The following is a 20,267-nucleotide window of genomic DNA, read 5'->3' as shown; positions in this document are numbered from 1 at the left end:
ATTCCTCAATAGACACACAAGACACAAATTCACTCTCTGTGCACCCAAAACAGGGCTTCATCACTGTTCTGCACATAAGCTGGGCAGAGGGCAGAGCTGTGGGAAGGTCCCATTTGGCCCACACACTACATGCTGTTTACAGCAAACTAGAGGAGGGGGGCAGAGACCAGACCAGCCATCCTGCACAAGAAGAGACAACAGCAGTGACTGGTCTTTATTACAGGAAGCTCCTGTACAGAGGGAAAGCTTCACACTGAATTACTGCACAGATCTGGAAGAATTACACGAAACACAGCAAGATTCAAGGAAGAATACACAATGCCTTATGTGGTTTGACTATTCCGGAGTTCAGCTTTAAGACGTGTCCCAACCCTTGTTACCGTTACATGGCTTGTATGTGAATTCGGAAAAAAAATAAGGGAATGTGAAATACAAAGGTTTTTATATACTGTATACTCTCATGCTACATATAGTCAAGGATAAAACTTGGAGTGCTTTATTCAATTCCATTTAAAATCCATCACATCCATGGTATAAAATCCGTTCTATAGTACCCAGGTCTGTTGCAATGGTTATGCAGGAACTAAGCTAATGCACAGACTTTTGAGATACCAGCAACACAAATTTTGAGACACAAATGTATGCTGAAGCAGTTAAAGAGTAACTCCACTTTTGCTGAGAAAAAACATTCCTCTCTGGATTGGAGTGATTTTAACAAACTTTACTGCAGATTCCTACCTTTTGTTATTCTGAAGAAATAGCTGTTTGTTTGTATATCCATTGGAAGAGTGAATCTTTATGAGAGTGACTTTTTAATTATCAGTCAGCTACTGCACTCATAGGGTTCCAATGAGGAAAGTAGCAGGGTCTGCATCCCTTTGGATGTGATTTCCCTTTGGGAGTATCTCACCAAAAATGACATTTTTGTTGCAGGAGATGCCCAAAATCTGTATCTTAGTGGAGACTTCTTGGAATATCAGTGAGCCAATCACACAAGCAAAAGAGGATTTCTGGGGGCGTTCTGTGCACCATCTGTTTATAGAACACCTCCAGGTAGCCATATTGCATTGAATATGACAGAAAATTACAGCAGCTGCAGATAGAAAAGGTCATTTTTAAAAACATTCAATTACAATATGGCTTGTGTCACCGTTGTATACAATATATATATATATATATATATATATATATATATATATATATATATATATAAAATTTTCTTTTGCTATTTTTCAACAAAACTGGAGTTACCCTTTAAGCGCTGACCTGAGATATTGCAAGGCAACTTGAGAAGATGACCTGTGGCGGTCTTTTTTGCATTTTACCCTTTCCCCAATGCCTGAACAAATTAAAACAACCATCAAAAATAAACTGAGAAATTTGCAGAAGGATGAGCTGTTGAAGGAGAAATGCTCTGAAATACCGTGTGTGTCTTGTAAAAGATGTGCAATTATGAAAGACATCCAGATAAAAGGCAAGTATAGTGCAGAACAGGATACAAAAAGCAGGAAAAGCCGGCAAGTCCAAAATCATCATGAAAGCTTTATTAGTGATACAGGAGTGACATAAAAGCATGCTGACGCATTTCAGCAAGTAGCCTTGATCACAGCATAGTGCAGAACAGGTAAGGGGAACTTTAGATGTGGTTACTGTAATTCTCATGGGTCCTTTTAGAATGTAGGAAGTGATCATTGATCAATCTGAAAGCGTATGGCGAGTTAATCATTTCGTCAGTTGTAGTTAGTCTCCATGCTGACCTTCCACAAACTGCTGCTCTAGACATGAAGCAGATGAATTGTGCATAGTGATTCCGTGGCCCCCTGGGTTTCAGTGGTAAACATTATTGGAGTTTTTTAGGTCACTATTTATTTATTTCAGGTACTTATATAGCGCCGTCAATTTACGCAGCGCTTTACATATATATTGTACATTCACATCAGTCCCTAACCCTCAAGGGGTGTACAATCTAAGGTCCCTAACTTACATTCATACATACACATACTAGGGACAATTTAGACACCAGCCAATTAACGTAGCAGAATGTCTTTGGAGTGGGATTTGAATGTTTTATTTTCTGAATTTGTATGTATTGTTTTGTGACCATTGATAAGCTCATCACTTCCTAAAGGGATAGTAAACCAAAAATGTAATATATTGCTGCTTACCAATCATTAGATCTGGTGGTTGCATTAGTTTTTTTTTTAGGATTTTTTTCCCTCTGTTTTCACCTGATAATTTGGCCAGTAACACACCTCCTGTATTATGCAGGCCATAGACGGGGAGAAAACCGGCCGAATGTTCGGCCGAAAAAACAAATCGGCCGATTTTCGGATCGTTAGTGGGGTAATCAGTCGGCCGTTTTTCGTGATTTGGACACATTTTTGTCGGTCATGTTGGGAAACAAATCGGCCAATTTTGTCCTTCAGCTGATTTTGGACAAATCGGCTGATCTTTTTACCGATTTTAAAAAATGCGCATGAGCAGTGACCGGGAAGAAGAAGGAAAAGAGGTAAAAGAAGAAATAGAATATGAATAAGAAGAAGAAAAGAATATGAATAAGAAGAAGAAAAAAAAGAATTTCAGTCCGATATTATATTTGACATTAAAAGTATAGCAACATTGTATCTATTTGTATCTGAATAGAAACCTCTGTATCTGAAATGGATATAAATAGATACAATGTTGCAACTTTTTCTTATTATTATTCATATTCTATTTCTTCTGTCAAATATAATAGTGGAGCTCTCTGCCGGCCGTAGACGGGATGAAAATCAGCCGACTTTTTATTACCAATGGTGGTAACGTCGGCCAACTGAACGACCGATTTTTTTGTTTTTCTAAAAAAAATTGGCTGGTTTTCTCCCCGTCTATGGCCTGCATTAGACTGCCTACACTTGATGAAGGAGCAACAGAGACAGCTTTGGACAGCAGCATTGTCAGTTTAGGGGGAGGAGAGTGTTTGATGTACTAGCTGATTTAAATACACTAACAAGCCATAACTCCAGCTAACACTTTATAAGCAAATATTTTTTTCTCCCTTTTGTGATAAAGGTTTTACATAGATAAATAAAAGCTGATCACTGTAAACACCACTGTCAGCAGTAAATTGCTTGTCTCAAACCACTAAATGCTACATCTGCAGAACAGATTTTTCTGTAGAAAAATAGCATACTTACTAGCAGGATCATCAGCCTAAAGAGCCTAAAAAACCCCAAAAGCAGCCATCACATCAAAGAATTGGTAAGCTGCAACATACTGTAGTAAATGTTTGCTTTTTGGTTTATTACCGGTTGAAGTGTTCTTACGTGTTTTTTCTTTTTCTGTTTCAATATTTTATTGGTTTTCAAAAGGGGAGATTATAAAACCGGGGATTCTAAGACCGCAGTAACATTGTATGCCAGACACAAGGGTCAAACAGGTAGGGCAGTCCAAGGTACAACAGAAGTCATTACTGGGTGGTCCTGCTGCTGTCCACTGAGGGATGTCCAGGAATATAGGCTCTGGATTGCTGATACCAGCTAAGAAAATAAATGAGAGACAAGAGGCTTCTAGGAAGGAAAGAGATAACTGGGAATGAGGACAGTGGGAAGCATAAGGAAAAGTAGGGGAAGGGCAGTTCCCCCCATCCAAATATTTTTTAGGAATTTCTCCTTTAGCACCATACCTCAAAACTGTAGGCACTACACATGGATTTAAAAATGTCAGTGCTAACAATAAAATGACACTAAACAATATCCTTATTCTTAACCACTTGACAACCACACTATATCCACATGACAGCTACAGCGCGGTTCTCCAGCTCCTTGAATGCGCCCCCAGTGGCGCGCATTTGGCGCTGTCTGTGATCTCTGTGTCCTTTGGACACAGCTGATCACATGACATGGTAAAAGGCCAATCACAGCAGCCTTTTGCCACGCTATCAGCTATGTCCAATGACACAGCTGATTACAAAGTAAATACAGTTGCCGGCAGCACTTTCCTCACGCTGTCACAGTGTGAAGAAAGTACTGCCAATAACCGGCAAGTGTCACAGAAGACATCTGCACTGATAATCAGTGCCCTGATTATCAGTACAGCCCCAAAAGTGCCCAACAGTGCTGCCCATCAGTGGCCAGCAGTGCCACCCCAGCAGTGCCCATCAGTGCCACCTGTCAGTGCCTTTCAGTGCTGCTTATTAGTGCCCATCAGTGCTGCCTATCAGTGCTCATCATTGCCACCTTTCAGTGCCCATCAGTGCTACATATCAGTGCAGCATCATCAGTGCCTCCTCATCAATGCCCACCAGTGCTGCCTCATCAGTGCAGCCCATCAGTGTTGTCTATCAGTGCAGCCTCATCAATGCACATCAGCGAAGGAGAAAAATTACCTGTTTGCAAAATGTTATAACAGAAACAAAGAAAACCGTTTTTTCCCCAAAATTTTTGCTCTTTTTTTGTTTATAGTGCAAAAAAAAAACACTCAGTGGCGATTAAATACCACCAAAAGAAATCCCTATTCATGTGAAAAAATGATACAAATTTCATATGGGTTTAGTGTCACATGACTGCGCAATTGTCATTCAAAGTGTGACAGCACTGAGAGCTGAAAAATTGGCCTGGGCAGGAAGGGGGTGAAAGTGCTTGGTAAGCAAGTGGTTAAAAAATAATCTGTATACCTCCATTACTTAATAGCCCTGTAATCTAGTTTTCATGAAATTTGTTTTTTTATGTTTTTTTTGCTTCCTTGTGACATCCTCCATGAGCTTCCGAACCTCTCTTTTTTCCCCTCACTTGCATTTGCTTGGAATAAGCAGTGCATGTTAGTTGCAATCATGTGCCCTGCTCTATGCACACTACAAATCTCATAGTCCATTTCAGGCGTGAGCAAGAGAGGGTAACTATGTTCCGACATACAGGGGGACCATGAAGAACAGATGTAGCCACCCCCTATGCTCACAACAGCAAAAAAAAAAGGAATTTGGAAATGTGGAGGGTGCTGAGGGCAATTGAAAAGACTGACCTGAGGTAAAGTGATACTAAATGTTCACTTCAAAAAAATAAAAATAACAAACACATCATACCTACCTGCTCTGTGCAGTGATTTTGCACAGGGTAACCCAGATCCTCCTCTTCTCGTGTCCCCAGCAGAGAAATACAAAGCAGCATGTCTCCATAGTAAAACACAACACAGCACATAGTGTAAAACACACACAGCTTTTTTATTAGCACTGATCACTGTATTAGTGTCACTGGGGATGTCAGTGGCAGTTAGTCAGTGCCCCCCCCCCCCCAGTGTCAGAATGCCTCCGCAGTCCTGCAATTAGTCACTGATCGCCGCCATTAGTAGCAGAAAAAAAAAATCCAGTATATATACCACCATTTGTAGGCACTATAACTTTCACATAAACCAATTAATTTACACTTAAGATTTTTTTTTAGCAAAGACATGTAGCAGAGTACATTTATTTATGAAGAAATTAGATTTTTTAAATTTTTTACTGGATATGTTTTATATTTTTGCTATAAAAATATCAAAAATATATATTTTTTCAAAATTGTTTGTCTTTTTTGTTTATAGCACAAAAAATAAAAAATGCAGAGGTGATTAAATACCACCAAAAGAAACCTCTATTTGTGGGGGAAAAAATTACATACATTTAATTTATGTACAGCGTTGCATGACTGCGCAATTGTCAGTTACAGTAACGCAGCACCGTATCGCAAAAAATGGCATCGTCAGGAAGGGGGGTAAATCCTCCAGGGGTACCTTATTCAGCTCTGAGTATACAAAGTAAAATAAGGGAGCTCGTTTCTATAATGGGGATAGTACTGACATAGCACAAAATGATCCACAATGGCTCAAAATTGATATGGTCCAGAAATATGTCAGAATAAAGGTGAAAAAAGTGTTCTCAAATAGTTGAGCTCTGTCATTTCTAAGCCATTGTTTTTAGGGACTCTTTAATGACTGGTATAGTACCACTGGATTGGCGTAAGGCTAATGTGGTACCAATATTTAAAAAGGGTTAACTACAGACCTGTTAGTTTAACTTCTATAGGTGTCCGTTATGACACAGAGAATAGCTGCGATTCAACGGATCTCAGCTATTCTCTGGTCATTCACAGTTTATAACACTCAGAAGATCATGTCAGCCCTTCACTGGAGATCTGTGTTCTCCCTCCAGATTCTCCAGCCCAGAGCTGGAGAATCAGAGGGACCGCAAACTAAGCAGAGATAACTTACCTCTGTTTAGAAAACTGATTTTTTACTATAATCTCGAGAGATTATAGTAAAATGAGCCGTTTTTCAGAGTTTGTAGACCGTTCTCCAGCGTTTGGAGACCGTTCTCCCATCGTTCGGAGAACTGCTTCATAAACTGCATTCACAGGAGAACTGTGTTCTCCGAGAATGCCGGAGAACTGAGCAGCGATCTATTACCGCTGGTTCACAAACGGACACCATAGTTGGGAAGATGCTGGAGAGTTTAATAAAAGACCACATAGATGAGTTCTTGCTGAAAAAAAAATATTTGAAGCAACAGACAGCGTGGATTCATGAAAGACAGAAGTTGTCAAACAAATCTGATTTCTTTTTATGAGGAGGTGAGCAAAACCTTGGACAAAAGAGTAGATGTGGATGTGGCATGCTTGGAGTGTTTCACACAGTTCCCCACACACGGCTAATGTGTAAGGTAAAGTCAAAAGGCTTGGAAAAAAGTAATTTTGAAAAGTAGAAAACTGACTAATAGACATCCCTCCCTCCCGCCGCCTTCTGTCCCACCAGGAGACACGAGCGAACAGCCGGCGCTTCCGCCGGTTGACCATAGAGGTAATCAGATACCAGAATGGCTCCAATCACCTCTATGGTATAGGAAACGGGAAGCGATGAGCATTCATTACTTCCAGTTTCCCTGGATGTAAACAGCGCCATCTTTTAACCACCTCCCATCCGGACCATGTATATAAACGGCCGGATGGTGGCAGTGCAGGGTTGGGTGGCAGTTTATAAATGGCCTCCCCGCACCCTGCTTGTGCGCGCTCCCTGGGAGCGCGAAGCAACGCAGTCCGGTGCCCGCTGTGTTCTCCGGACACAGTGGAACACCAATCGTCGGACAGGACCTCTGTGTGCGGTCCCGATCATGTGATCACTGATTGGCCAATCAGTGATCACATGCAGAGTAGTAAGCAAGATGTCACTTCTAACATCATAGCTTACTGCATGTGAAATCTGTGAATGATCACAGAGGTCACATGGTACAAGGCTATTCACAACAGCCTTGTACCATGTGACAAGCTGTGACCAATCACAGCTCACACAGTAGTTCTCAATAGCTGCAAAAATGCAGCCAGAGAGAAGGAGAAATGATTGCTTTTACAGCCTTTATGGGTGTAAAAGCAATCAATGTAAAGAAAAAAAAAATCTTCATCACCCCCCACCATGGTGACACTACTGCTAGGGTGACAGTATGTAAAAAGAAAAAAATTTTGGCCAAGGTTTATGATGAAATACTATTTATTTATTTTTCTTATATTTTATAAGAAAAACACTTTTTTTCAAAATGTTTGGACTTTTTCATTTACATAGCAAAAAAATAAAAATCCCAGTGGTGAATAAATACCACCAAAATAAAGCTTTATCTGTCTCAAAAAAATGCTAAAAAAATTCATATGGGTACAGTGTTGCATGACCGTGCAATTGTCATTCAAAGTGTGATAGCGCTGAAAGCTGAAAATTGGCCGGGACAGGAAGGGGGTAAAAGTGTCCGGACTGGAAGTGGTTAAATAGGAAAGCATCAGATCACATCGATCTTGGTATGATCAGATGTTTTAAGCAAAGTGAAACAAAAAGAAAGCACACCAACCTTGCGCATTACCTCAATACAAAACTTGATTTTATTAAAATGAGATATAAACTGACAAACGAAGCAGTAAAACAAGAGTGCAAGATCCTCAAAGGAGTATTAAAGTGCAAGACCAATGCGAGTCACATCAATGGGGGGGAGACTCTCAAAAGTTCCACTGACGCATTTCGAAGGGGGTCCCTTCTTGCTCAGAGCTTCTAGCACCAGACCTCCTGTGTAAATCTAAAGTGGTGACCTGTAAAGATTTTTAAAGCATTGCCTATGGATAATAAAATTTGTTTGTTGCTGTTGCATGGGCATGCACAATTTTAAAGTGTAATATGTTTAGTGTCTATTTACTCGGCGTAATATCATCTTTTACATTTTACCAAACAATTGGGTTATTGTGTTTTTGTGCATTGAAATTAAAAAAAAATATATTACTTCCAAAAAAATTGTATTTGAAAATCCGCTGCACAAATACCATTACAGAAAAATTGCAACACCCACCATTTTATTCTCTAGGGCCCCTGCATATAATAAATAAAATACACTGCTCAAAAAAATTAAAGGAATACTTTTTAATCAGAATATAGCATCAAGTCAATTAAACTCCTGGGATGTTGATCTAATCTAAGTAGCAGAGGGGGTTGTTAATCAGTTTCAGCTGCTTTGGTGTTAATGAAATTAACAACAACAGGTGCACTAGATGGGCAACAATGACACAACTGCCAAAACAGGAGACCACTGACATTTTTTTCCCTACTCATCTTTTCTGTTTTTCACTAGGTTTGCATTTTGCTAGGGTCAGTGTCACTACTGGTAGCATGAGGTGATACTTGGACCCTACAGAGGAAGTTCAACTCCTCTAGACAGGCAGTTACTCTAGGAGAGCTGGACAGGGACGCAGAAGGTCCTTAACCCATCAGCAGGACCGGTATCTGCTCCTTTGTGCAAGGAGGAACAGGATGAGCACTGCCAAAGCCCTACAAAATGACCTCCAGCAGGCCACTGGTGTGAATGTCTCTGACCAAACAATCAGAAACAGACTTCATGAGGGTGGCCTGAGGACCTGACGTCCTCTAGTGAGCCCTGTGCTCACTACCCGGCACCATAGAGCTTGATTGGCATTTGCCATTGAACACCAGAATTGATAGGTCCGCCACTGGCACCCTGTGCTTTTCACAGATGAGAGCAGGTTCACCCTGAGCACTTGTGACAGATGTGAAAGGTTCTGGAGAAGTGTTATGCTGCCTGTAACATACTTCAACATAACTGTTTTGTTGGTGGGTCAGTGATGGTCTGGGGAGGCATATCCATGGAGGGACGCACAGACCTCTACAGGCTAGACAATGGCACCCTGACTGCCATTAGGTATCGAGATGAAATCCTTGGCTCCATTGTCAGACCCTACGCTGGTGCAGTGGGTCCTGGGTTCCTCCTGGTGCACATCAATGCCCAGCCTCATGTGACAAGAGTATGCAGGCAGTTCCTGGAGGATAAAGCAAATTATAGCATTGAATGGCCCCTATGCTCACCTGACCTAAATCCAATAGAGCACCTCTGGGATAGAATGTTTCGTGCCATCCGACACCATCAGGTTGCACCTCAGACTCTCCAGGAGCTCAGTGATTTCCTGGTCTAGATCTGGGAGGAAATACCCCAGGACACCATCCATCGTTTCATTAAGAGCATACCCCAATGTTGTCAGGCATGCATACAAGCACGTAGGGGCCATGCAAGCTACTGAGGACCATTTTGAGTAGCTGCAATGAAATTTCTGCAAAATGGACTAGCCTGCTGCATAATTTTTTCACTTTGATTTTTGAGGTGTCTTTGAATTCAGTCCTCTGTGTGTTAATAATTTTAATTTCCATCAAACGATGGGGTATCCTTACATTCCTAACACATTACCCAGTCCATATCCATATCAGTATAGATATCCAGCATGAGATTTTTCCCCATTGAGATCTAATCTGTTTTCAAAGTGTTCCTTTAATTTTTTGAGCAATGTATGTTTTGAGGTACTAAGTAATTTTCTAAAAAAAATGCAGATTTTTACATGTAAACAAAAAGTGTCAGAGAAGGCTAGGTCTTACAGTGGTTAATGATTCATACTCTGAATGGTCTAAGGTCATTAGTAGTGTACAGGGCTCAGTGTTGGGACCCTTACTCTATAACATATGTATAAATGATATAGGGTCTGGGATTAACAGTGCCATTTCAGTCTCTGCAGATGACACCAAGCTATGCAGTGGAATAATGTCCTTACACAATGTCTACAATTTACAAGCTGAATCCAACGTTACATTTAATTGAGCAATTATGTGACAAATGAGATTTAATGTTGATAAATGTAAAGTTATGCATTCAGGGGCTTTAAATATGCACATATCATACATACTAAGGGGAGTACAACTGGGGGAGTCACTGGTGGAGAAGGATCTGGGAGTTCTGGTAGATCATAGACTTAATATTGGCATGCAATGCCAAGCTGCAGTTTCTAAAGAAAGCAAAATCCTCTCTTGTATTAAGAGAAGTATAGACTCCAGAGAGAGAGATATCATTTTGTCTCTCTGCAACTCAGTATGACCTCATCTGGAATATGCAGTTCAGTTTTTCACAATTCACAAACAAACATATCATAGAATCAATTTTTTTATGCTACACAATATTAGTTGAACCGTTTATCAAAAGCAAATTATCCATAAAAAATATACTAAAGTTAAAGTGGTTTTAAAGGCTCAAGGTTTTTTTACCTTCATGTATTCTATGCATGAAGATAAAAAAACCTTCTCTGTGCAGCGACGCCACCCCCAGCCCCACCCCCCAATCCTTACTTGTGTCCCCTTTGATCTGGGTACGCTTCCTCCTCATTGAGACAGCAGCGGGAGCTCATTGGCTTCCGTTGCTGTCAATCACAGCCAGTGAGCCAATGATGAGAGAGGGGGGTGGGGCAGAGTAACAGCTCCAAGTGTCTTATGGACACAGAGAGCAGTGTCTTGGGGATGAGCAAACAGCAGGGCCCCCAGGCAAGCAGCTTGCCCTGGGGGCACTGCTCTAGGGGAAACAGCCAGGAGTGCCATCAGGAAAAATGAAGCTTAGTATCACTTTAATTTTAACCCACAATACCTTCATGTATTCTATGAATGAAGATAAAAACCTTCTGTGTGCAGCGACACCACCCCCAGTCCCACCCCCAATCCTTACTTGAGTCACCTCTGATCTGGGTACTCTTCTTCCTCATTGGCTGAGACAGCAGCGGGATCCCATTGGCTCCCGTTGCTATCAAACACAGCCAGTGAGCCAATAAGCAGAGTGGGGGGGGGGCGAGTCATGGCTCCAAGTGTCTCATGGATGCAAAGAGCAGCGTCTTGGGGATGAGCACGCAGCGGGGTCCCCAGGCAAGCAGCTTGCCCTGGGGGCACTGCTCAAGGGGGAACAACCAGGAGTGCCAGCGGGATTTCAAAAAGAAGAGGATCTGGGCTGCTCTGTGCAAAACTACTACACAGATCAGGTAAGTAGACATGTTTGTTATTTAACAAAAAAAATGAAGCTTAGTGTCACTTTAATTTGAATGCACAAACACAATATATTACTCAATATATTTGTTTACATAAAATATAGAAGAAAAGTTGTGTCAAGAAAATAGATACCAATCGTGCAAATACCTAAAACTGTGTGTGCCCATGAAACTGCAACAAATTTCAATACACAAAATTATACATCGGTGGTACTTTGAAAGGTCTAAAGACCATTATTTTAGAGTTAAATGTGAATAATGGCCTTAGAAATATTGCTCTCACTCTGGCTGCCCAACAGTATATATTATGTGTAGCATTAGAGATGTGCACGACAGAAAAATGTATTTTGTTTCGCATTCGTTCATTAAGTTAAAAATTTTGTTTCATCATATTTGTCATGTTAAAATGGTTAGTTGGAATTTTCTGGAATTTGTTTATATATTCAGATCCATGTCACATATTTGTTATTTTCAAATCGATTTGAAGCTCAGATGATTGCAATATTCATTCTATTTTATTTTATTATTTTCTATTCTATTCTTTTTATTTTGTTCTATTCTACTCTATACTATTCTTTTTTCTCTTCTCTTCTATTATTACATTATCTATTCTATTCTATTTCTTTCTATTCTATTTTATTCTATTCCATTCTTTTCTATTCTGTTTTATTCTATTCTGTTCAGAACCTTACAGTAAGTAGGAATCATCATCTAATTTAACTTTTATAAATTACTGTATTTATTGCAATATGTTTCCATTTCAAATTCGAAATCATTTTTGAATGCAAATAAATTTTCAAATTCCAATTAACTTTTGAATTCAAATTCATTTTTGAATTTGGATCATTTGTTTCTATTATTATTCATTTTGGATTCATTGAAATTCGTTACTACTTTGATTTGGAAATTCGGATACATCAGAATCTCCGTATAACAAATATTTCCTCTGAATTTCAATTCATAACTAAACGAATCATACATGTCTATGTAGCATAATCATTGTTTCCATATGTAGGTGTCCCAGTGCATGTGTTTATGTATGTATGTGCATGTATTAGGAGGTATGGGGTCTTATCACTTTCGTTTTTAAAAACTTTTTTTACACAACTTTATTGCTGTCACATAAGGGACCAATAACCTCCTATGCGATAGTGATTTACAATTTCCCAGTGGGGGTGTGAGTAAAAGAGTCCACTGCCATCCATGTAATTGTAACCCCAGAGGCAGCAAAAGGGTCACCAGTTTTCTCTTCTGGGAAGGCTTTCCACAAGATTCTGGAGTGTTTCTGTGGGACTTTGTGCCCAATCAGCCAAAAAGCATTTGTGACATCTGATGTTGGATGAGAGGATCGACCTTGCAGTCATTGTTTTAAGTCATCTCAAAGGTGTTAAGCAGGGTTGAGGGCAAGGATCTATGGAGGTCAGCCCATTCTCATCAAACCATGTCTTTACGGACAGTCATGTCGGAGCAGTAAACAAACTTCCCTAAACATTTGCCACAAGATTGAAAGCAAACGATTGTCTAAAATGTTTTTGTATTATATGTTACAGCATTACCAGTAACCAGTTTTGTCCTGTATGCTGTAGCATACACAGTACTCTAACTGAGCTCAATAATTTGGAGGGTTTCCACATACTTCTGACCATATAGTGTATGTATCTCTTGTTTTGCAACTTATTGAACATTAACTAGCGGATTTCTCTGACATCTTGGAGAGCAACACAAGGAATAACTCCTATGTGCAATTTCAACTGGTAAAAGCAACAGAACTTATTTTATGTTTCCAAAAAAAATGTTTATTTATACATGCATAGTTTACCATACCTCATCAAATACCTGAATTACTAAAGATGAGGGAAAGACACCATAAGAATAAATTCAAAATAATACATGGTCTTAACTGATTGTAATCATGTTTGTATTAAGCAAACTGTTTATTAAATATAATTAGCCAATGGAAGAAAATAATGTTTCTATTTTACAGATCAACAGTCTCAACCAGGAAGTTTCCCAACTCAGTAAGGAGCTGCAGCATATGATGCGCTTATTACAAGCCTTACTAGCTGCCCAACAGTACAACCCACCACTGGCCTGTCCTTACACAGTCCAAGTCGTTTCCACCCCTCCTGCCAGCCATATGAGCTGTAATGAGCAACAGCCAAGGCCCAGCTATCCTATGCCACACTCACTTCATCTGGTGCAGGAATCCTCAATGCCCAGGAACCTTGGACATGGATCTGTGGCTTCAGATATTCCTTACAACCAAGTCCATTTTACAAGGGTTTCACCAGATGCCTGTTCACGTCCTACAGACTCTGAGTCCTTTCATCCAGTGAGGGACTGCTGCTACATTCCCTCTAACACCATGTGTTCCCCTGGGACACCATTATCACATGGAGAAATGGAAAGGATGAGGATACTTCAACAGACTGAAGAGGCTAGTGCAAGCCCTAAGACTTCTAGCTATGGTTCACCAGTCTCTGGCCCTCAAGGCACAGGCCGACCAACTCACACGATGACTTCTCTAAGTTCTGTCCAATCTTTTACTACTGTTCAGAATAATCCAACTCAATCAACGCCTAGTAGGGACCCGAAAACACAAACTTGAGTACACCATTAAAATACCATTTATTAGAGACGTTTCTTAACCTAAACTTGCTGCTTTATAGCACCCATGCAAACCAGAGGAACAAATGTCCACAATGTACTTTAAGCAAGTACAAGAAGCCAAACACTATTTACAGAATATATTCTTAATAGCTAGATGCATGTTTATCCTTATACTTAGCAAGTTACCTGAACTACAGATAATGCTTGATGGAAGGTTTACATGCTCTAGTGGAAGATGAGAGGCCTTTGTATAACCAATGGGGAAGGTCATTGGTTTAGTATAATTTATGCAGGTTTACAAGATCTGTATAAATGTCCTTCAGATACTTTGCTTTCAGACAGCTACATTATTTTTGAATATTGCCCAGCTCTCCAATGTGTTTATATTGTTCGAGACAAATGAGCTCAAGGTCCCAATTATTTTATGGCACACAATGTTCTCTAGTCTACCATCCATATCCAACATTATTTAAAACTTTTTTTATCTAACCATGCTTTAGATTTTGCTGGCTTTCAGCTAAACTGCTTATTGAAACTGTGTCAAATTTTAAGCACCTTTTCCATGGTAGAATTGCTGGCACATAATTGAGAAATTAAATAAAATTCTAGCTTTTCACGCCTGCCAAGTATCCAGTTGGCAGTGTATCTCCGCCACCTTGATACCTTTGTTGTGTTCTTGTGGTTGATACAAGAAGCACATATTACTGCCGATCTTACTATTTGATTTTCTACTAAACAAGTTGGTGATTATAGCCATTATGACCCACAAAACTGAACTTAGTGCTGGGTGAAAATAGCCTTTTAATGAAGTGAGGAATGGAAAAGGCTGTCAAGCAACACTATGTACCTGTTCACCTGTTGTGCTTATCTAAAACAAAAACATAACTATGGCTTAGGAAAATTGTAATCTAAGATAATATTAACATTATAATTAACTACTGTGTATATCAAAGCAGACTACATCTTGTTGAATTTTTCATTAATAGTGAAGTTAAATTAGCAGCATTCCTTTAAATTGAATTTTAAAATACAATTTCCCGTGTCCATGAGTAGTTTTCATGGACCTGGAACCTCTCAAAAATTAGACTTTACACCTAAAATAGGATAGCATCCTTTTATATAAATGATACATCATTTTTTTTTCAACTTTTGATTTACCAAAGGATTCCTAAAATTAAATTTTAAGAAAGTTTGGATTTCAGACTTACTCAAAAGGGTATTAATAAATAAAAAGGGTTTTTGTAATTCTAAACCATTCAAACAGGGAAGTTTTCCTGCAGAGATTTTTGGACCAAGTCCCCGTTGCTGCTGTAACAATCATGAGCTACCTTAGTCCACAGGAGAGCTTGAGGGATACAATCATGTTATTCAGTTCTCTCTTTATAAATTCATAGGTAAGAAAACCACTGTTCTATAGAAGTTGACAAAGGGTCTGTCCACTGAAACCGTAAAGAAAACAAACATTCAAAAATTGATAGATAAGGGAAGATCCTGAATTTTGATATCTGCACAGCTGCTGCAGCCAATGCAACAAGTGCCTGCCCTTCCTATTAAGCTGGGTACATACCATAAGGAAATTGGGCGAACGATTGTCTGGTTTTTCTCGATGTTTCACAGCAAGTTGAACCTGAGGATGGTACTAATTGTACAACAATTCTCAGTTCTCAAAAGACACAGGCTTTTTTTTAACGTAGAAATGTTGTAATGTAAATTATTGTAATTTATTGTTTCTGATCATGGGCAGTCTTTTGTAGCTGATTTTTCTTATATGACAACAGTACACTTTAAATCAAAATCGTTAGTTCTGTTCACATATGAGAAACATTTTGGAATTTGCCCTTTTGGAAATTTTGGTATGGAAAGTCTGAATCAGATGTTGAAAGTTGTGTACACAATATAAGAAAATCAAACAATCATTCCTTGTACGGAGTGTTTCTTCCGATTTTCTTATAGTGTGTATCCAGCTTTAGATGTTTCATTTATTTTATGGAGAATGCAGTAGAAGTGGGAATATTCACAACTGCAAAATGAACAGGAACAGAATCAGTAACCCTGGAATGGAGATTTCCTTCCTAGAGTACCCAAGATTCATAAGAAGCTTGGTGACTGAGCCCACCAAGCTCAACCTGTAGCTGATATATTGTTTTTGGTTGGATCTCCCTCTAATTAATGCAAACATGCAGATTTGGCAATCCATGAGAACCAGACCTAAGCACCTCTGGTTGCAGATTTTTCCCGGCTGAATTCCACATTCCACACTTTCTAATGTTTAGGGAACCATCAGATAATCTGATTTTCCAGCATCTAGCCAGGATTAATACAGATGTTTTAGATGGTGTTGCTCTTAAAACTTCTAGATCATGTTTTAGGGTTTGTTCACATGTCTGCAGTGCTCAGAGCTGACCTGTGGTCTACCACTCTGTTGAGAATATGGTCCTTTTAGGATGCCTTTTATTAGAATTACAGTAACAGAAGATGCACAAGCTGCATTTCAAATTCTTTTAGCACACCACAGCTCAATGCAGAGGTGCTCTTTACCCCTCTGACATGTTGTCTATGGACAGTTTAGGAACATTAGCCCTAGCAGTTTATTCAGTACCTAACAAACTTATTTGCCTTCTATAACCTTTCATCATTAAATGATTGACCTGAAAAATAACCCAGACACAAGTAAATTTAGTTCACAGAAAGGTGAATGAATAGCTTGCTTTTCACCTTCAACTGTATTATAGATTAACTACTTGTGTTAATTTATGTAGGTCATAAGAGGATTTACATGACCATCTGAGAATAATTGGGTTTGAGCCAAGTATGCAAATACAAAAAAGGATGTATAAATAATTTTTATTCTTCACTAAAGAATAGCAGATGATAATAATCTCAAAAAGATGGTAGAAGGATTTTTTTAAAGAATTGTGCACAAGGAGAGTTGGCATAATGTCTGGTTCTGGAAAGCACAGTATTTGTATGAGTGGGATTGATGCACTGCCTTGCTGCATGTTTGATTCTAAAGTAAAAATTATATGCTATATGACCACGTAATGAATTGCATGAACTAAAAACTGTAACTCACATCTCTCAGCACATCTTGTCATGAAGCGTCCTAGATCCTACCAATTGATAATCTTTCTTAATTTAGCATTCTATTTATATTTCTTCACCTAGTCACCATTATTAAATCCTAATCATTCAAGGTAAATATTTAAAGTACCCAAAATAATAGTTATATACATTATAATACTTATACTGTTAATGATGTTGCAATAAGGATTAGTTTAACAACAGTGTAAAATTTTGTAATCCATAATTCTGAAATCTTATAGCTATTAGGTCATTTGTTAGGTCCAGGGGTGGACTGACCATTGGGGAACTTGGGCACTGCCCGAGTGCCCGGGGTCAGTAGGGGGCCCCATGAGATGTCCCTGGTACCTTTCATAGGCTTTTTTGGGTGTGGTTTGAGTGTGGGCGAGGACACAAGGGGCCCCATGATCCCTTATTGCCCGGGGGCCCCATGAGTTGTCAGTCCACCCCTGGTTAGGTCATCTCTGAAATACATTAAATCCAACACACGATACTATTATGTGGGCATGCCTGCCTGTGAGTTGAGCTCCATTCAAGGATTGGCGAACAGGGCTCATCCAATATCTCATATCATATTCACTGGGGGGCAGTAGTGCTGTCTGGGGTACTAAAATCCTATGGAGAAAGTTCGTGCAATATAAACATATTCAGAGTATATAGTCCATTCCCAACCCATTCTATTCATTCTCTCTGTGAATCCAAATGTGCCAGAAGTGTAAAAACGGCTCACTGAAGTGGAGCTGCAAGCACTCCACAAAAGATTAAGAGCTGCTACAGATACTGTAGCTGCTAATTTTTATTATAAGGACACTTACCTATCCAGGGATGTCTTCACCCAAGCCGATTCTTCAGTACGATTTGGGTGCAGGTTCCGGCATCTTCAGTAAGGGAAACCAGCAGTAAAGCCTTGCGGCTTCACAGCCAGTTTCATACTGTGCATGCACAAAGTGTGCTGCGCTTTATGAATTGTCCTGAAGCCTTCTGGGACCTGTGAAGTGTCCAAGAAGGGTGCAGGGCGAAGGGGGGCAACTTCTGGCTCACATTGGTGCAGTGTATGTGACCAGAAGTGGTAGCGGTTACCTGTCAGAACCAAGTACCCACTCCCCCCAAAAAAATGCCAAATGTAGCAGTGGAGGGGGGAGGATGTAAAAAGCAGAACTTCCCCTTTTGGGTGAAGTTCCTCTTTAAACAAATACAATAAACCTAATGCAGGCAGTTCAGGTTGACACTGCAGCTCTTGTTCTCTTTCATGGATACTTGCGTGCATCCCATTTACTGCTTAGGTGAGTTCTGAAATGTGACTACCTTCCAGAACTGTGTTGGGTTTGCACAACTACCCTGCTTTTTTTTGTCCTCTTCAAAGCACCTAAATTCTAGCCTTATTCAGAGTAAAGTAAATATTCACCTGTCCAAATTTCCAAGGTTGTAATATATAAAGCTTAGAGTAAATTTAAAGCCTTGCTTTTTATACTGTGTGCAATATTGTTCAGATCTTCATGTCTGCGATGTGTTTGAGAGATGTGAGCTCATTTTCTCACTTTTGTTGGCACCAATTTCCTAAATTACAGAATAAACCACACTGCCATGTCTGCTAAACCCAACATTTTTGGTATACAATACTGATGATAGTGAGGGTAGAAGGTTTGGATATTTTTTAAAACTCTGGCCTACTTAGACCATGGGACCAAAACATTTTTATTGCAACCCTCACTGTCTCAGTATTTAAAATACATTTTAAAGGGAAATTATATTGTGGAATACAATAAAGCTAAAGTAAATAAATGACAATACATATCCAACGTCCCTTAAAAAAAGTGTATTAGACCTCTAGCAGCCAAGCTATTCAAATAATATTTATCAATATCTCTCTTTATATATCAGTATACAGTATCTCACAGAAGTGAGTACACCCCTCACATTTTTGTAAATATTTTATTATATCTTTTCATGTGACAACACTGAAGAAATGACACTTTGCTACAATGTAAAGTAGTGAGTGTACAGCTTGTTTAACAGTGTAAATTTGCTGTCCCCTCAAAATAACTCAACACACAGCCATTAATGTCTATACCGCTGGCAACAAATGTGAGTACATACCTAAGTGAAAATGTCCAAATTGAGCCCAGAGTGTCAATATTTTGTGTGGCCACCATTATTTTCCAGCACTGCCTTTACCCTCTTGGGCATGGAGTTCACCAGAGCTTCACATGTTGCCACTGGAGTCCTCTTCTACTCCTCCATGATGACATCATGAAGCTGGTGAATGTTAGAGACCTTGCGCTCCTCCACCTTCAATTTGAGGATGCCCCACAGATGCTCAATGGGTTTAGGTCTGCAGACATGCTTGGCCAGTCCATCACCTTTACCCTCAGCTTCTTTAGCAAGTCATTGGTCATCTTGGAGGTGTGTTTGGGGTCGTTATCATGTTGGAATACTGCCCTGTGGCCCAGTCTTTGAAGGGAGGGGATCATGCTCTGCTTCAGTATGTCACAGTACATGTTGGCACTCAATGAAGTGTAGCTCCCCAGTGCCGGCAGCACTCATGCAGCCCCAGACCATGACACTCCCACCACCATGCAATGGAAAAACAGAATGGTTGGCCTCACAAACAGCAATGTGGTGGATGAAATCCTTTATTGGAATCCTTTACATGCAATATGATAAGAACATGACAGCTCCAAGACAGGACAGAGGAGCAGTAGACGCGTTTCACACGAACACATGCTTAGTCATTACTGATTTTCACTTGTCAGAGGAACAGAATATAACAGCTGATGACAAATCACATGACACAACTTTAAAAACATGACACATATACTGACAGAAATGAAAACACACCTCTGATATGTGTCGTACCTGGAACAAATCATGGATATATAAACTTTGGAACTCGCATAATAAGCAGGGTTACATAAAAACCCTTATTGTGTATGGTGCAGGCAGGAAGGAAGGAAGAAGGGAAAAAAAACAACTCTAAATATAATAATAAAAATTAAATGTAATAAATAAAAATAAAATTGACCCTACTCATAAAAATGATTAACATCCCACTCGGCATTCAGCCCTTGGGGGATGTGTGTCTGCAAATGAAAAATAAAAAAAAAACATCCCATTTGCACAGAACACGAAAAGTGTCACCCCCTCTAGCAGGAGTCTTAACCCTTGCTATCACTTGGATGCCAACTATAGAACAATCACCACCATGTAAAGAGTTGAAATGTCTAGATACATTGG

The 20,267-nt window shown here is 39.6% G+C and overlaps 1 protein-coding gene across 1 annotated transcript in view; it reads left to right on the top strand.

The window, feature by feature from the left end:
* KCNH4 (potassium voltage-gated channel subfamily H member 4) overlaps positions 1-18,629 on the top strand; it is a 454,196-nt gene extending 435,567 nt beyond the window's left edge. The window contains exon 16 of the mRNA XM_089690632.1: positions 13,327-18,629. Coding sequence (XP_089546758.1) covers positions 13,327-13,950 — 624 coding nt within the window. The 3' untranslated portion in view covers positions 13,951-18,629. The remainder of the gene's footprint in view (positions 1-13,326) is intronic.
* Positions 18,630-20,267: the final 1,638 nt, after the last annotated feature.

The sequence above is a fragment of the Staurois parvus genome, unplaced genomic scaffold (assembly GCF_062004578.1).
Source record: "Staurois parvus isolate SC_StPar_1 unplaced genomic scaffold, SC_StPar_1.0 ptg000538l, whole genome shotgun sequence".
Taxonomy (NCBI): domain Eukaryota; kingdom Metazoa; phylum Chordata; class Amphibia; order Anura; family Ranidae; genus Staurois; species Staurois parvus.
Note: the sequence above shows the minus strand (reverse complement) of the source record. Positions and strands in the feature narration are given on the sequence as shown.